General features: G+C 46.0%; 2 protein-coding genes across 2 annotated transcripts; both read left to right on the forward strand.

Annotated features, from left to right (window-relative positions):
* Positions 1 to 5097: 5097 nt before the first annotated feature.
* On the forward strand, positions 5098 to 6402 carry LOC142434796 (melanoma antigen preferentially expressed in tumors-like). Its single transcript, XM_075539393.1, has one exon. It carries the CDS (start codon positions 5098 to 5100, stop codon positions 6400 to 6402), a length of 1305 nt encoding a protein of 434 aa, XP_075395508.1.
* A 10799-nt stretch (positions 6403 to 17201) lies between these two features.
* Positions 17202 to 18548, forward strand: LOC142434797 (melanoma antigen preferentially expressed in tumors-like). Its single transcript, XM_075539394.1, has one exon. The coding sequence runs from the start codon at positions 17202 to 17204 to the stop codon at positions 18546 to 18548; it is 1347 nt and encodes a 448-aa protein (XP_075395509.1).
* The last annotated feature ends 263 nt before the right edge of the window (positions 18549 to 18811 follow it).

Raw genomic sequence — 18811 nt, forward strand, 5'->3', positions numbered from 1 at the left:
CCCAAGGAAATAGAAAGGAAGCGAGTTTCTCTGAGGTGTGGCTAAACAGAACTTTCATCTCTCATGGGATTCAAGGACAGAACACCCTGCTGATGGAATACATAGCTGTCTGCAGCCAGGAAAGGGGTGTGGATCAGGGTGTGACTCTGGATTGGCAATCCCTTCCCAGTGATCTACCTAGACACAGGTAAAGCCAGATGCTAAAATACAGTCAGATTTCAGAGTCAGTTCACACTCTCATATGCTATCAGTATACTGGGAACCGGTCCCACACCCAAAAGAAGACAGAGCATTCTCCTCAGGTAGATGCCCTGAATTTGGCCTTCACACACCATAATAAGACAATTACTTCTGGTTGGTGTTGCTTCTATCACTGTGAAATGATTAAAGATCTTAGTCAAAACCCTTAATCCCTTAAAATCCTATGTGCTGCAGTGAACTAATTGGGATCTCTCAGGGAACCATGGGTTTTTAATGAGAAACTGCTGAGGATCACGACTGTTCTGAGAAAGGAAAGGTAGAGGGGACTACGGACAGGATTCCGTAAGTGATTATTCCGTAAGTGATTATTACAAAGGCTAATTGTGATGGAGGAAGCCTGATCTCTCAACACAAAGATGGGTCACTGTCCCCAACCTCACTCTTGGCCATCAAGCCCATTCTAACCCAGCAAAGCCATGGGGCAAAGAACTGCACTTCTAGTCTGGGAATTCTTATATTTCCCCTCATATGTGATTGGTACTTTTCTCTGTAATGGGATTATCATTCTGTTTCCTGGAAAACATATTGATCTAATAAGAGGGAGAAATAAAATTCACAATCAAGAAGAAATGAAATCAAAATACAACAACACCACCACAAAAAGCACTCAATGATATACTGTGAGAAAAATATCAGTGACAACCACACACAAGTATGAAGTCAGAATTTCCCAACAAGCACCAACACACACATGGAGAGCCACACCCCACGCAAAAATGTTATACATGAAGAACAAAGAAGCTTAACACAATACAGTTACACACTCTCACACAACACGGGCAAACATAAGTCATTATTTCTGTAATATACATATCAATAACCTCACCCAAGGTCAATGGACTAATTCTAAAGTTAAAGGAATGAGAGAAGCGGGTGGGTCAGAAAACAAAAGCTATCAAATGCTACCTCATGCTTCCTCTGACCTCATACACCCAAACCTGGAACTACTTAAAACCAGAGGCTGCCCAAAAGCATATGAAGCATAGAGCAACCAGAGGAAAGCCGGGACCGTACTATTGATAAGTGTTTAACTGAATAGCAGAAGAAAGGAGACCTAGACCAGGGAGCTTCTCTGGACGTGCGGTTCCCGCCTGGCGAACTTCTTAGGCCCTAGTTAAGTCTGAGACCCAAACACACAGTGCTCGCCAAGGGAGGTCCAGCACAGAGATGTTGCAAAGAGAAAAGGAAGACACCCCAGAGCACACAGGGAGAGTCTTCTCCTGCAGGTGATGCCCTAGATTTGGATTCCAGCTACCTAAACAGAGGGACCATTAATGTTGGTCGTTTTAAGAACCCTAATTGGTGATGTTTCTCCCATCAGAGAACTTGAAACGAGAATGCAGAGGGCTGTTTCCAAAAGTCAATCCTTGAAGCACGGCCAGTGTGACCTAATAATCCCTACTGTGCTCTAGGGACATGCAATTGAGGTCTCGTGTTTGGTAATCCACTGGGGTGCTTGCCACCAAGTCACTGGTTCAAAGCTCTCAGCCAATCTGAGGGACTTGATGAGGCCTCTACTCCTGGAGAGATCGGCAGTCATTAGGAAGCTAAAGAGGCACTTTAGTTCTTTCCCATAGTTGATTCCTAGTTGGAAGAGGCACAGAATACAAGTAATGTTGTGCTTTGGGAAATTAATTACACAGATGGATATCCACATGGATAAAACCCTGTCGCAAATGTGAGATTCTGGGCTCTAGAGCCATTTCTGCTTAATCCAATTGCTTAATCCACTCTCAGCAGCTAACCCACTCCTCAAAGTTTTCTATGTTGTCTCAATCTCGGTGGGGAAGGTGTGATGCTGAGAGTTTCTGTCAACAGGGCCGGGTCTTGATTCTAAGGTGTTGGTTCTTTACGATGGCATCATCCTTGTTGATGGGATTTCATAAAATTCCATCAATTCCAAGCAGAGACTTGCTGTGAACAGCCAATGACGGGGAAGAGAGCTACCGTGTGGGTGTGGTCTCATGATTTAAAAGGTCTCCGTGAGAGCTCTGTAGCTTTGTTCTGGACCTGGACCCTTCCACTGACCTGAAGGTTTGGGGACCTGGGAGAGAATCGTTTCATCGTTCCTGCTTCTCTGGAAGTTGTCAATCTCAACACACTTGAGGAAGAAGGCTGCCATTGGACCTTCCATCTTGGATTCATCATCCACTGTATCTGCTTGATTACCGGTAAGAGTCCAAGACTGAAATGTGTGCTTGTCAGCCTCTGGAAATGAGCATTGCAATAGAGAGTAAGAAGAAAATTCTCTAAGTGCTTCTGAGGAATGAAGTGGGGAGGTAACTAGGGGTTCGAAAACGCGGTTCCTATCTTTGCCCTCTTGGAGGCCTATATGAAGTAAGTGTTTCGATATTGTCTTTTGAATATATGGATGTGTTTCCTCTACTCCATATAAGCAGGGTAAACAGATTATTGTGTCCTGCTCACCCTCAATCCCCTTCACACTTCAGAACCTATTCAGAGACTTGATGTGTCTTAATATCTTGTCTTTGTGCAATGGTCCATTATGTTATCAACTTGTTGGGTAGAGGTGCTCCGTAGCATGGCAGGTATGTAAGGATGTCAGTTTGGGAGCTGGACTCCAGTGTGGGCTTATTCCTCCATCAATCAAGGGTTGGAGGCTTCAAAACCACCAGACTCTGCAGTGCACACCGATGACAGTGTGCTCCCATAAAGACAGAGAGCAGCGTTAACCAAAGTAGGTCATTCTTCCCACTGAGGTTAAATGGGAATGCCCATTCATTGCAAAAGAGATGCCTGTACTTTACATATGGGAGATACATGGGGCTTTCTGCTCCCATTCAGAATTCCAATTACAGCATTGGAAAAACGTAGGAGCAGTTTACTCTGTTCTATGTGGCTGCCATTCATGGACAGGGACAGTGACAGTAAGGTTTTGATACTTTATTTCAGCTTTACCACATAAGGTTTCAATGACTAGCAAGTGTATGAGTAACTTTTTTGTTTTCCTAAGAAGACGGCTCACACGAGGGCTAATAAGTGTACAAGCTTGTGATATGTAACCTTGAGTGGACTAGAGAGCAGTTGTAACCTGTTCTACAGTATAGCCATGAGGGGTATAGGATGAAATGACACTGGATTCAGTTTATTTCCTTTATTAAGTTAAACTGTGTTATCTTTGATTTGATCTGCTATGATGGGATCCTTTAGGAAGCTGGTCCAAGTTGAAAGGATTCTGTGTAGGATAGCAATCCTTAATCCTTTCTTAATCTTTACCAGATTGATATAAGCAGAGGTTCCTGGGGTGTGAATTCAGAACCTTTCACCCAGCTAGGGATTGGAGAAAAGTTGGCAGAGAGAAGCAGGATCTGTCTGCAGCAAGACAGGTGACTTGGATCTGGGTGCCTCTGTAGACCTGCAGCCCTTGCTTGGTGAAGCTCTGAGCTCATTAAGGCTGAAGTTCAGAGATTCAGTGATCCCTAGGCAAGTCAAGGGCATATATTTTGCAAGAAGACAAGGAACTGGGCCAGAACACACAGGGAGAGAACATATCCATGAGCGGAGGTCCTGGATTTGGATTCAATACAACTGAACAATAAGACAGCACATCTTGGGGGTTTTAAGACACACAGCTGGTGACGCCTCTCTCATAATCTCACTTGAAATCTGAGAGAACGTGCTGGACTCTTCTCCAGAGAGCAATGCTGCATAGACACCCAGTGGGGTCCACGAATCCCTATTGTGTTCGAGAGGGATGCAATCTCGGTGGCATATTTTGTTAGGCTTTGGGTTGCTCACTGTCAGGTCAGCGGTTCAAATCTGAACTGTGAGGATGGATGAGCCCAGCCTCTCCTGCAATGATTGACAATCCTTAGGAACCCAAAGAGGCATTTCTCGCTTCCATAAGTTTACTCTAAGTCAGAAGAGGGTCAGTGGGTATAAGTTTGCGCTTTGGGAAATTAGCTACCCTGATGAAAATGTAAAGGAAACACTATACTGCACATATGAGAATCTGGGTGATTCAGCCTTTTCTGGAAACAATTGCTAAATCCACTCTAATCTACTAACACACTCTTCAAAGTTTTCCATGTTCACTCACGCACAGTGTGCACAGAGATGGCTGAGGGCTTGTGTAAACAGGGCTGGGTCTGGATTCTCAGGGGTTGGTCAGTTCTGATGGCATCAACCTGGTTGATCAGATTTCCAAAAAATGCCATCAATTCCATGATGAGAACTACTGCGATCAACCAGGGAGGCAGAAGACAGCATCTTTATGGGGGTGGTTATATGACTTAAAGGACTCTCTGAAAGCTAATGATCTTTGTTCTCTCCTAGCCCAGTCTTCAGACCTGTAAGGTTTTGGAACTTGGGACAGAATCTTGCCATCCTTCCTGCTTCTCTGGGAGTTGTCAGTCTCAACGTCCTTTGAGGAAGAAGCCTGTCATCTGACTTGTCCAGCTTGGATCCATCAGCCACTGGATATCTAGGGTAAGAGTCAGGTATGAAATCTGAGCCTTCTGAGTCGCTGCCAGTGTGAGTTGAAACAAATTATTTACATGAAAGCTCAGTACTCGTAAATGGTTCTGAAGCATATATGGGAGAGGGACCTGGTTGTCAGAGGGTTGGAGTCCACAGCGTGGCTCTCCTTGAGGTCTGAGCAGACCCGTGTTCCCATCCACAGGTCAGGATTCCTCTTGCAGCAGAGTGATCATCATGAGCAGCAGGAACCCAACCAGGCTCCAGGACATGGCCATCCAGGGCGTGTTGCAGAATGAGGCCTCAGCCATCGCCGCTCTTGAGTGGCTGCCCACACAGTTCTTCCCTCCCTTGTTCATGGCAGCCGTTGCCAAGGGACACAGTGAGGTGGTGAAGGCCATGGTGCACTACTGGGCCTTCACAAAGCTCCCACTTGGGGCTCTGTTGGAGGATTGTGTGTTTCAAGATCTCATCTTAAAGGCTGCACTCGATGGCCTTGACATCCTGCTTGCCCAGAATGCTCAGCACAGGAGATGCAAACTGAAAGTGTTGGATTTACAGCTGGCCACTGGCACCAACTTCTGGAATGTCTGGGCTGGAGCCCCATCTAATGACTCTGAGATGCCATCAGAGGAGCCTGAGGACACACCCCGCAGAATTCAGATGGAAAATGGGCCCCATTCCAGATCAGCAGTGAAGCACCAGCCCCTGACCTCCGTGGAGGTGCTCACAGACCTGTGGTTTGAGGAAACTCCCTCAGATGTACTGCTCACCTTCCTGATTGAAAGGGTCAAGCAGATGAAGGCGCTGCCAACGCTGTGTTGCAGGAAGGTGGCGTTTCTTCAACCTCTCCCACAACTTCACATTCTTGGGGACATCCTGAAGACGGTGCAGCTTGACTCTGTCCAGGAGGTGGAAATTCATGGCAAATGGGACCTGCACAGCCTCAATCCGATTGCTCCTTACTTCGCACAGATGGGTCACCTGCAGACCCTCTTTCTCTGTGAAGTCATCTTGGGTTGCAAGGACTGCGGCAAAAACTGCAACGTGGAGCAACTCCTTGCCCAATTCACCTCTCAGTTCCTCAGTCTGCATCAGCTCCAGCACCTCTTCCTGGACTCTGCCTGCCTGCCCAGGGGCTGCCTCATCCGGCTGCTCACACGCTTGCCATCTCCCTTGCTGACCCTCAGCCTGACTGATTGTGTGCTTTTGGACGAGGACTTGACTTACCTGTCTTTATGCCCCTGTACCAGCCTCCTAAGGACCCTGGTATTGTGTGGTGTATTCAGGCCTAGCTCAAGTTATGCATTCCTTCCGGGTCTGCTAGAGATTGTCTCCACCACCCTTATGCACCTGAACTTAGCTGGCTGTGGGATCCAGGACCCTGACCTCAGGGCCTTGCAGAATGCACTGGGCCGCTGCTCCCAGCTGGTCACCTTGGTGTTATGTGGAAACTCCGTGTCCTGGGATGTTCTGCAGGAGCTGCTGCAGCACACACCCCCTCAGTGCAAGTTCTTGGAGCTCCCTGTCCCACTGCATTGCTACGTGGGCCCCCAAGGAATGCTGGATATGGATGCTCTCCTTCCTGTGATGGAGGAATTGATGGTGATCCTGATGCCCAACGGAGTCAATTCGGTAGAATTCTGTAACCACAGAGGCAGTAACAGAACATCTCACGCCATCCTCATCCAAATGGACAGCTGATGTCATCACCTCCTTCACGCTATCTTGTCAGTCCAAAACGTTCATCTGTGGGTTCCCTTCCCCTTTTGTAAAGCGTTCACGTCTCCTATGCAGAAAGGATTTTTTTCTTGAGGTGCATGAGGATAATGTTTCTTCTCCGTGATAAAGCCGCCTTTAATGGTGAAGATTTCAGGATGCATCAGACATCACCCTCAACCAAGTCAACCGTCGCTTGCTTCACACCTGTCTTGTACATGGCATTGAAACAAAGTTTGCAGCAGACTGCATGCTGACCCCCCTCAATAATGGACGGCTGGATGGCAGCATGCTTTTGAATTGAAGTTCTGGCCTCGGGCTTCTTCTCGGTACAGTGGAACCTGGATTCCTTGACCTTGGAAACTGTCCAAGAAATTCAGGAACCCCCCCGCCTTGTTGAGAAATGGCCAGTCCCTTTCCTTCCAACCAACTGAAACCGATTGTTAAAAACCATGCCTGAAATTCTGTACACCTCGTTCAAATAAACATCTCTCCGTAAAGCCATGCACTGTGGTATTTATTTCTCTTGCAACCTGGGTGAACATTAAGTATTCATCACACAGTTTGTGGTTGCACACTCAGCAGGAGTGGACATCCAGATTTCGGGGTACTGGTCTCCCTCTTTATCTCCTCCCATTTTACCATGTTTAAAGCTGAACTTTGGGGACTTTTGCAAGTAACAGGTCGTCTTATTTCAGTAGAGTTCCTAAGGGATACTTCCGTTATTCCCTGATGTCATTTGGGGAACCCTATTGCATAGTTGCATAGTGCCTTATCCCAGGTGGGGCTGTGAAGGAAGTTCTGGGCAGATAAGCACAAGATCTATGGATTCATCCCACCAGGTGCTCCACATGGAAGGATGAATTTATCTGCTTCAAACAACATTTATGACCTCAGATATCAGAGATGGGTGGCTGCCTATGAGGGAAGAGGTGACTGTTGCCAGTGTTTGTATCGATATACAAACCAGGAGATCAGGGCTTGAACATATGTCTTCCTGTATTTCATAGGCTGAGTGCATTCCAGGGTGCATTCGTCAGAGTGCACTTGGTTGCTGTACTCAGCATTGACAGGGTATAAAGATGTGGGAGCTGGTCACCCCTGTATCTTTCTGCACTCATGGTTCTGCAGCAGTTGTCTGTCTTGTCTTTTGTGCATATCCCATCTACTTGCGGTGGGGCTTTCTCTATGTCTACTTGGACGGGGCAGGATTTTCTGTAGTTTGGTATTGATATAATTATATATATTTTAGAGCCCTAATGGTCTAACGACTTTTGTGTTGGGCTGTTACCTAGAAGGTTGAGAGTTCAAAACCACAATTTTCTCCCCCAGGGAAATATGGGATTGACTCTTTTCATGAAGACACAGGGACAGATGAGAGATCTCAGCACAAGGCATCTTGGACAGATAAAACTTCAGGAATTATCATGGGAATAGCGCTACCATGAGTGTGGGGGTGAGGTTTGGGCCGAAGTGGAGGTGATTGACAGTTGATCACAAGGATGAATGTATAACCCACACCACCCCCAGGGGATGTGAACAACAGAAAACTGGGTGAAGGGAGAGAGCAGACAGTGTAAGATGTGAAAATAATAATAATTTTTAATGGACCCACGAGGGTTGGAGAGTGGGGGAACGTTGGGGAAAAAGAGGAGCTGATAGCAGGGGCTCAGTCTGATACAATGTTTTCAAAATGGTGGCGGCGACATATGTACAAAAGTGCTTGATACAATTGATGTATGGATTCATATAAGAGGTGTAAGAGCTCTCCCAATACAATTATATATATATATATAATTATATTACTGTATATATACAATCAAATATAGCTATGCTGTAGATTCCTTGGAGACTCACAGGGACATTTCTATGGTGCCGACTATAGTCTCTCTAACACAGCAATGTCTTTAAGGTAATGGAAGTGATGCCCAGGAGGATGACTGATAACGTTCTCTGACATAAAATGACAATGATTTTTCTAAGGTGAATCAGAGACATATATAAACTTGAGATGCATGAATGGTGAGTGAGTTTGCACTTAATTCTCGCCCCATTCTAAGAACAATCAGCTCTTTAGTCAGCTTCCTGCTTGATGCTCAAATTCCTCAAGAGCAGAGATCTCTGAAAAGACAAGTGCAACAGTAAAGTCTAATGAAGGAACTAGTGGGTGCCTGCCTCTCAAAAGAACTGTGTCAGGGTTTTTAAAGTTTTATGTCCCAAGAATCAAGCACCTAAATCAGTGCCCATTGACTTTCCACACTTTCTGTTCAATCCAGTGATTTACAATAATATAATCCCTGTATAAATGATGGAATCGCATCGCAGCTTCAGTTGTGCACACCTGCTTTGTAGAAGACTAGAGCTGGCAGGGGAAGCACACAGCCCATTTGCGGTGATCACAGGTGGATTACACTCCCCATGACTGCCCTCTGATCACCGTGGAGGGATGTGCACAGCCCTGTTATCTCACAGAGAACAGTGTGAATTCAACGATGGCACTTGGCTGTCGTTCTGTGCCATTGAGTCACCTCCGATGCACAGGGACCCAATGCATGACCGAAGGAAAGCCTGCACACTCCTGTTCCATCCTCACGACTGCTTGTATGTTTGAGGCCCTTGTTGCAGCCACCCCATCAATCCATCACATTAAGGGACTTCTTTAGTCTCCCTGTGTTTCTCCAGGAACTGATCTTGCCCCAAAACCTGTCCAAAGTATGTCAATTGAAGCCCCATCATCCAAACCTGTAAGCAGAAATCTGGTCACATTTCTTTGAAGATAGAAATGCTTGTCCTTTTGACACACCTGTGCTGAATACAAATCATCCACTAATTCCATGTTGTGTTCCCAGATGTTATTTCATCCATGTAACTGTTCAATGACGCAGTTTTGGAATGCCCCTTCTCATCGCTATCCCGAATTAGTGATGATGCACGTAGAGTCTGTGTTGGAGGCAGCAGAACTCTATTGGGGCTGGACCTTAACTTGCTCTTTTTGAGGATTTCTTCAAACTGGTGCAAAAAGTGTGTGTGCACAGTGTGCTGGTGTTTTGCAGCTGCAACAGCTCAGCCTGTACTCGTTTGCTTCTTATTTGGACCAGATGTTTCATGTGAGAAGTCTCAGACTCTCTGGAAACATTTTTGACTCAACACATTTTCTGAGGGAGCAGGAGGTGGAATGTCAGGACTCCAAATGTGGAATGGTGACAAAGACTTTTTTAGCCTGTCTCGCAGAGACATTGAAAGAAGAGTCTGTGCTTAGGGGTCCCATATGCAGAAACTCAGACCGGTCTAATATTACATTTTGTGCCCCAGTATCCCACACCCTTAGGAACCATTCCCAGGGGTATTCTCCAGGCTTTTGCTTGTACGTATTTGAGAACTCGAGAAGGTCTTTACGTGTGTAGCGCACTTCTTCTTGGATAATTCTCTCAACCTCACCTTTAGGAGGTTTCTGAGACTTAATTTTAGTGACAGGTCTAGAGGAAATAATGGGTGGTGAGGGTGTGTCCTGGGTGCTCTCAGCAATATCTTGCGAGGCATCTTCCTCAGGTAATGCTACTGATGCAGCCCCACCTGGCATATCAACTCGAATAGTTTGGCTAATCTGCTCAGGTGTTTCTAAGGGCTCAATATCCTCTTCTTCTGGATCATCAGCCCATATGTTCCCATCCCAAGTTTCAGGGGTCCCAACTTTTCCCAATTAATGACCTTACTTTGGTTTCAGACACTGCTCTAGATCTGCAATTCAGCTGCCGTTGTAATTCAGCCACTCGTATAATGAGACTCTGGACCTGGTTCTCAGCAATGTCAGCTCTTTTACTAGAGGAGAGAAGGCTCTCCTTTGTAGCACAGATGGAAGTTTTCAAATCTGTTAGTCTGCATGTGAGGCGTGCTTTTGAGGCTCTGAGATCATCCCTCTCCTTAATAACACTTTCCATTGTACGAAGGACCAGCCAACCAGCTTCCCTATACTTGTCATTATCACAAAACTCCTGGAAAATCTGCAACCTTGGATCACCTAGAGCATCTCCTTTATCCTGCACGTCATCTACTTTAGGTGCTACTTTAGGTATTATCTTTGATATTTCACACCATGGATTAGTACGGGTAGTAGACGGATCCCCGTCAAGACTAAATAGGTTGGAGAACCAATTTAAGAAACCCATATTTATGGTTTATTTCTCTAGAAGCACCCCTGGTACCAAAATGTGTTGGACAGGGTTCTCTAGAGAGACAAACCAGATTGCTAGTAATTATATATAAGTATATTTATAAAGATAGATATATATAATACAAGAAATGAACCGTTAAATTATATACAGATAGATGATACAAGAAATTAACAGCTAAATTATAAAGCAATGAGACACTAGCAGTCCTTTAAGGCTTGAGAGTCGCCAGTTGCCAGTCCCCTTCTGTAGAGAGAGCTGGGCTATATATACCCAGGCAGCAAACAGCAAAGCAAGTCACCAAATGTCACCAACTGTCGGTCCCCAGCTCCAGAGATGAACATTCCAATCGTGTGGGATTAAAGGGACCACAACTTACAGCGACACAGTCCACAGGCTAGGCATCCCACAGGTAGTGTACCCTTTAAACTGAGGCACAGAACAACCAAGGTGAGGCTCACCGAGCCATTTATCCCTCTGCCCTTCAGTTAATCCTACTTGTGTTTATCGGCCAGGCTGGCACAATAAACTATCGCACCCATCTAAATGACAACACAGTTACTTCTGGTTGGTGATGCATCCTTCCATCAAAAGAAGAGCATTTGAGAATTAAGACAGTGTGCAGGACTCTTCTCCAGAGGTCACTACTTTGAACATTCCCAATGTGATCCCATCATCCCTGCTATGATCTGGAGTCAAGCAGTTGAGGTGGTATGTTTGGTAAAGCATTGGGGTGTTGACCACCGGTCAGCCAATCTGTGGGGCTTGGTGAGACCATCTACCCCTTGAGAGATTGACCGCCCTTAGGAAACCAAAGAGGTCCTTCTACTCTTTCCCATAAGTTGGCTCTAAGTTGGAACAGAAACAGAGCTAGTAATTTTGTGTTATGGGAAATGAGTTACACAGATGAATATCCGTAAGGACACAACTATGTTGCCCATATGAGAATCTGGGCGCTAGAGTAATTTCTGTAACCAATTCCTTAATCCACTTTCTCTGCTAACACACTCCAACAAGTTGTCTCACTCACAGTGGGTAAGATGTGATGGCTGCGTTTGGGTCACCAGGGCTGGATCACGATTCTTGGGGATTGGTTCATTATTATGGAATCTGCTTGGTCGATGAGATTACCAAGAATGCCATCAATTCCTACCTGGAACCTACTGTGAACAGCTAATGAGGGGGAAGATAGCTATATTGTGGGTATAGCCTCATGATTTAAACGGACTCTGAAAGCTCTCTAGCTTTTTTCTGGACCTTGATGCTTCATCTGACCTGAAGGTTTGGGCACTTGGGACAGAATCTTGCTTCATTCTTTCTTCTCTGCAAGTTGTCAATCTCAACACGTTTGAGGAAGAAATCTGCCATGGGTCCTGCCACCTTGGATTCATCATCCACCGGATCGACTTGATCAAGGATAGGAGTCGAGACTGAAAACTGAGCCTTGTCATCCTCTGCAACTATGAGTTGAAATAGGGAGTAAGATGACGTCTCTAAATGGTTCTCGGGAATGACGTGGGGCTGGACCTCGATGTGGGAAGTCTGGGTTCCAACTCGGTTCTCTTTGAGGCCTCTGTGAAGTGAGTGGAATACATATTTAATTATGAATATTTTGATGTATTGCTCTGCTCATTGTAAGTTGGGTAAACAGATTAGGGTGTCCTGCTTACCCTCTACCTCTTTCACACCTCAGTAGCTTTTCAGGGACTTGTTCTGTCTTAATATCTTCCCTTTGTGCAGTAGTTCAAGTCTATAAACTTGCTGAGCTCATGATTCTCCACAGTGTGTCAGGTATGTAAGGAGGTCATTTTGGATTCTATGCACTAGTGTGGACTTCTTCGTCTATCAACTCAACTGTTGGAGTTTTCGAAACCATTTCAGAGAATGAGTGTCAGCTCTAATAAAGATAAATAGCAGCGATTCCTCAAGTAGGTGATCCTGCCCCTTGATATGAAAAGGAATTGTCCCTTCAGGGATTTCTGTATTTATATAGGGGAGAGAGATGGGCTCTACTCTCACTGAGAATTACAGTTTTTAATGAATAAAATCCCAACTTTCTTGGGTGGGGACACTGGTGGTTTCCAACTGTTGAGTGTGCAGTTCACAGTCCCCAATGCTTAACCCATTTAACACCAGGGCACTTGTGATAAACTAGGTACTGGTAAAAGGATTAAGGGTGGTAGGCAAAATCCGGAATCCCTTAACATCGTTTTAAGCACAGTGACAAACTAGAGATAGATTTGCTAGCCACAGTTTTCCAGGGAGAAAGTAATGACAATTTCATTAGTGCTCATAGTATGGAAAAGTATGTGGAATTATGGAGAGGATGCGGTTGTAAGGGACGAAGAGGATTGATTGTGATCGTAAGAGCTTTGACCTCTGCATGGGGCTTGGTCAACTTTACCATCGACATTCACTGACACCAAGTCCATTCCAACTCAGCAACCCTGTAGAACAAACAACCTACAAAAACACCACTCAGACATGATGGAGAAATAAAGGTGTTCCCAGAGAAGGAGAAATGAAGGTAAACCACAAAAATACATGAGCACAACTATAAAACACACTCAATGAAGTACCGTGACTGAAAAGTCAAAAACACATAAATCAGAAATCAGCATATAAGACATTTCCTCACAAAAAACAACAAACAAAGCGACACCCAATGCAACCCTGCAGTAAAAAAGATAATAAACACAACAAAGATACACTCTCACACACAACATTCACAAATATAAAGGAAAATGACAGTAACAAGTGTGTGTGTGTGTGTGTGTGTGTGTGTATATGTTTGTATATATGTAATATATATTCTGACTAAATGTCAGTGGACAAAACACACCAGTAAAGACAGAAGTAGGTAGGTTAAAAATCTATCAAATACTGTGTACAAAACACACCCCTCAGAAACCGACATGAACAGACTAAAATCTGAGGCTGGACAAATGTATACCAATAATACAACGACCAAAAGAAAGTGGGGGAGGTAATATTAAGATGTAGGTAGCTGAATACAATCAAGCAAGGAGACCTGGATCAGGGTGCTTCTCTGGACCTGCAGTCCCTGCCTGGTGAATCTCCTGGACTCAAGGTAAAGCTGTTGCCAAGAACCCAGTGCTCTCCAAGGAGGACAGGAGCACAGATGTTGCAAGTGGCCAAGGATCTGACCCTGTAACAACAGAGATAGAGCCTGATGCCCTGGATTTGGTATCTACCCACCTAGACAATAAGACAATTCATTTTGGTTTGCTTAAACCCCCCCTTGGTGATGCTTCTTTCAGAATCTCACTTGAGATTTGAGAGTGTGTACTGGACTCTTCTCCCCAGATCAATCCTTCAAAGACACCCAGAGCGATTCAATAATCCCTACTGTGCTCTGGAAAGAGGCAGCTGAGGTGGCATTAGTCTGCTCACCACCAGGTCACATATTCAACCCATCAGTCAAACTTTGGGCATGATGGTGTCATCTACTCCTGGAAAAATGGGCAGTCCTTACAAGCCCAAAGAGGGACTTCTACTCTTTTTCATAAGTTTGCTCTAAGTTTGAAGAGACACGGTGGGTCTAAGTTTGCACAATGGAACATGAGATGCACAGATAAATTCTCTCAATCACAGTGGGTAAGGTGTGATTGAGAGTTTGTGTCAACACAGTTGGGTCAGGATTCTCAGGGATTGCTTCATTTTGATGGCATCAGCTGGTTGATGAGATTTCAAGAAATGCCATCACTTGCAAGCTGAGACCTACTGTGGACAGCCAATGAGGAGGTAGAAAGCTTCCTTGTGGGTGTGGTCTCATCATTTAAAAGGGCTCCCTGACAGCTCTGTAGCTTTGTTCTGGACATGGACCCTTCATCTGACCTGAAGGTTTGGGGACTTGGGACAGAATCATTCCATCGTTCCTGCTTCTCTGGATGTTGTCAGTTTCAAGACCCTTGAGAAAGAAGTCTGCCATTTGACCTGACATTTTGGATTCATCAGCCACTGGATCTACTTGATTAAGGGTAGGAGTCAAGAATGATATCTGAGCCTTGTCAGCCTCTGGAACTCTGAGTTGCAATAGGGAGTAAGACGAAAATTCTCTAAGTGGTTCTGAGGAATGAAGTGGGGAGGGAACTAGGGGTTCATAAACGGGGTTCCCAACTTGGCCCTCTTGGAGGCCTACATGAAGTGAGTGTATTCGATATTGTGTTTTGAATATATGGATGTGTTTGCTCTGTTCCATATAACCAGGGTAAACAGATTAATGTGTCCTGCTCACCCTCAATCCCCTTCATATCTCATTACCTAATCAGAGACTTGATGTGCCTTAATATCTTGTCTTTGTGCAATGGTCCATTATGTGTATCAACTTGCTGGGTCCAGGTGCTCCGTAGCGTGGCAGGTATGTAAGGATGTCAGTTTGGGAGCTAAGCTTCAGTGTGGGCTTATTCCTGTATCAATCAAGAGTTGGAGGCTTCAAAACCACCAGACTCTGCAGTTCACACCGATGACAGTCTGCTCCCAGAAAGACATACAGCAGCGTTAACCAAAGCAGGTCATTCTGCCCACTGAGGTTAAATGGGAATGCCCATTCATTGCAAAAGAGATGCCTGCTCTTTATATATGGGAGATACATGGAGCTTTCTGTTCCCATTCAGAATTACAGCATTGGAAACACGTAGGAGCAGTTTACTCTGTTCTATGTGGCTGCCATTCATGGACAGGGACAGTGGCAGTAAGGTTTTGATACTTTGAGCTTTACTACAAAAGGTTTCAGTGACTCATACCCAGGAAGGGTATGAGTAACTTTTCTCTTTTCCTAAAAAGGTGGCTCACACGAGGGCCAATAAGTGCTGAAGCTTGTGATATGTAACCTTGAGTGGACTAGAGAGCAGTTGTAACCTGTTCTACAGTATAGCAATGAGGGGGTATAGGATGAAATGACATTGGATTCACTTTATTTTCTTCTTTATGTTATAGTGTGTTATCTTTGAATGGATCTGCTATGATGGGATCCTGTAGGAAGCAGGTGCAAGGTAAAAGGATTCTGGGTGGGATAGCAATCCTTAATCCATTCTTATCTTTACCAGATTGATATAAGCAGAGGTTCCTGAGGTGTGAATTCAGAACCCTTCATCCCCTTAGGGATTGGAGAAAATTTTGCAGAGAGAAGTAGGATCTGTCTGCAGCAAAAGAGGATACCTGGATCTGAGTGCCTCTGTGGACTTGCAAACCCTGCCTGGTGAAGCTCCTAAGTTCATTAAGGTCGATGCTCAGACACTCAGTAAAACCCTAGGTAGGTCAAGCCCAGAGATGTTGCAAGAAGACACGGAACTGGGAGAGAACACGCAGGGAGAGAAACATCCACGAGCTGAGGCCATGGATTAGGATTCTATCCATCTGAACAATAAGACAGTTCATCTTGGGGTTTTAAGCTCAATAATTGATGGGGTTCTCTCATAATCTCACTTGAAATTTAAAGAGCATATGCTGGACTCTTCTCCAGGCAGCAATGCTGTAAAAACAACCAGTGGGGTCCACAAATCCCTACTATGTTCGAGAGGGATGCAATCTTGCTGGCATGTTTTAAGCTTTGGGTTGCTCACCGTCAGGTCAGCAGTTCAAATCTGATCTGTGAGGATGGATGAGCCCAGCCTCTCCTGCAATGGTTGACAATCCTTAGGAACCCAAAGAGGCATTTCTCGCTTCCATAAATTTTCTCTACGTCAGAAGAGAGTCAGTGGGTGCAAGGTTGTGCTTTGGGAAATTAGCTACACAGATTAATATCCAGAAGGAAAATCCATATTGCAATATAAGAATCTGGGTGATACAGCGTTTTCTGTAACCAATGGCTTAATCCACCCTAATCTGCTAACACACTCCTCACAGTTTTCCATGTTCTCTCACGCACAGTGTGCACAGAGATGGCTGAGGGCTTGTGTCAACAGGGCAGGGTCTGGATTCTCAGGGGTTCATCAGTTCTCATGGCATCAACCTGGTTGAGCAGATTTCCAAAAAATGCTATCAAATCCATGATGAGACCTACTGCGATCAACCAGTGAGGCGGAAGACAGCGTCACTGTGGGGGTGGTCTTATGATTAAAAGGACTCTCCGAAAGCTAGTGATCTTTGTTCTCTCCTAGCCCAGTCTTTGGACCTGAAGGTTGGGGAACTTGACACAGAATCTTGCCATCCTTCCTGCTTCTCTGGGAGTTGTCAGTCTCAACGTCCTTTGAGGAAGAAGCCTGTCATCTGACTTGCCCATCGTGGATCCATCAGCCACTGGATATCTAGGGTAAGACTCAGGTATGAAATCTGAGCCTTCTCAGTTCCTGCCTCTGTGAGTTGAAATGGGGATTATTCACATGAAAGCTCTCTACTTGTAAATGGTCCTGAGGCTAACATGGGAGACGGACCAATTTCTTGTGGGGCTGGGTCCAGAGTGTGGCTCTCCTTGAGATCTGAGCAGACCTGTGTACTCACCCACAGGATTCCTCTTGGAGCAGAGTGATCATCATGAACAGCAGAAACCCACCCAGGCTCCTGGACCTGGCCATCCAGGGCGTGTTGCAGAATGAGGCCTCAGCCATTGCCGCTCTGGAGTGGCTGCCCACACAGTTCTTCCCTCCCTTGTTCATGGCAGCCGTTGCCAAGGTACACAGTGAGGTGGTGAAGGCCATGGTGCACTACTGGCCCTTCACACAGCTCCCACTTGGGGCTCTGTTGGAGGATTGTGTGTTTCAAGAGCTCATCTTAAAGGCTGCACTCGATGGTCTTGACATCCTGCTTGCCCAGAATGCTCAGCACAGGAGATGCAAACTGAAAGTGTTGGATTTACAGCTGCCCACTGGCACCAACTTCTGGAATGTCTGGGCAGGAGCCCCATCTAATGACTCTGAGATTCCATCAGAGGAGCCTGAGGACACATCCCACAGAACTCAGATGGAAAAAGGGCCCCATTCCAGATCAGGATGGAAGCACCAGCCCCTGACCTCCGTGGAGGTGCTCACAGACCTGTGGTTTGAGGAAGCTACCTCAGATGTACTGCTCACCTTCCTGATTGAAAGGGTCAAGCAGAAGAAGGCCCTGCCAACGCTGTGCTGCAGGAAGGTGGCGTTTCTTGGACCTCTCCCACAACTTCACATTCTTGGGGACATCCTGAAGATGGTGCAGCTGGACTCAATCCAGGAGGTGGAAGTTCATGACAAATGGGACCTGCACAGCCTCAACTGGTTTGCTCCTTACTTGGCGCAGATGGGTCACCTGCAGACCCTCTTTCTCTCTGGAGTGATCTTGGATTGCAAGGAGTGTGGCAAAGTCTGCAACGTGGAGCAACTCCTTGCCCGATTCACCTCTCAGCTCCTCAATCTGCATCAGCTCCAGCACCTCTTCCTGGACTCTGTCTGCCTGCCCAGGGGCTGCCTCATCCGGCTGCTCACACGCTTGCCATCTCCCTTGATGACACTCAGCCTGACTGATTGTGTGCTTTTGGACGAGGACTTGACTTACCTGTCTTTATGCCCCTGTACCAGCCGCCTAAGATCCCTGGTATTGTGTGGTCTATCCAGGCCTAGCTCCAGTTATGCATTCCTTCCGGATCTGCTAGAGATTGTCTCCACCACCCTTATGCACCTGAACTTAGCTTGCTGTGGGATCCAGGACCCTGAGCTCAGGGCCTTGCAGAATGCTCTGGGCCGCTGCTCGCAGCTGGTCACCTTGATGTTATGTGGAAACCCCGTGTCCTGGGATGTTCTGCAGGAGCTGCTGCAGCACACACCCCCTCAGTGCAAGTTCTTGGAGCTCCCTGTCCCACTGCATTGCTACGTGGGTCCCCAAGGAATGCTGGACATGGATGCTCTCCTTCCTGTGATGGAGGAATTGATGGTGATCCTGATGCCCAACGGAGTCGATTGTGTAGAATTCTGTAACCACAGAGGTACTAACAAAACATCGCACGCCATCATCATTCAAATGGACAGCTGATGCCATCATCTCCTCCCCGGTATCTTCTCAGTCCAAAATATCCAGCTGTGAGTCCCTTATCCCCTTTGTAAAGTGTTCCTGTTCCCTATGCCTAAGCATTTGTTCTTGAGGTGCATGAGGATCAGGAGTCTTCTCTGTGATAAAGTCGCCTTTAGAGTTGAAGTTTTCAGGCAGCATCGGACATCACCCTCATCCAAGTCAACCCTAGCTTGCTTCACACCTGCCTTGTACAAGGCATTGAAAGAAAGATTCCAGCAGACTGG

This window comes from Tenrec ecaudatus, chromosome X, assembly GCF_050624435.1.
Source record: "Tenrec ecaudatus isolate mTenEca1 chromosome X, mTenEca1.hap1, whole genome shotgun sequence".
Classification (NCBI taxonomy): Eukaryota; Metazoa; Chordata; class Mammalia; order Afrosoricida; family Tenrecidae; genus Tenrec; species Tenrec ecaudatus.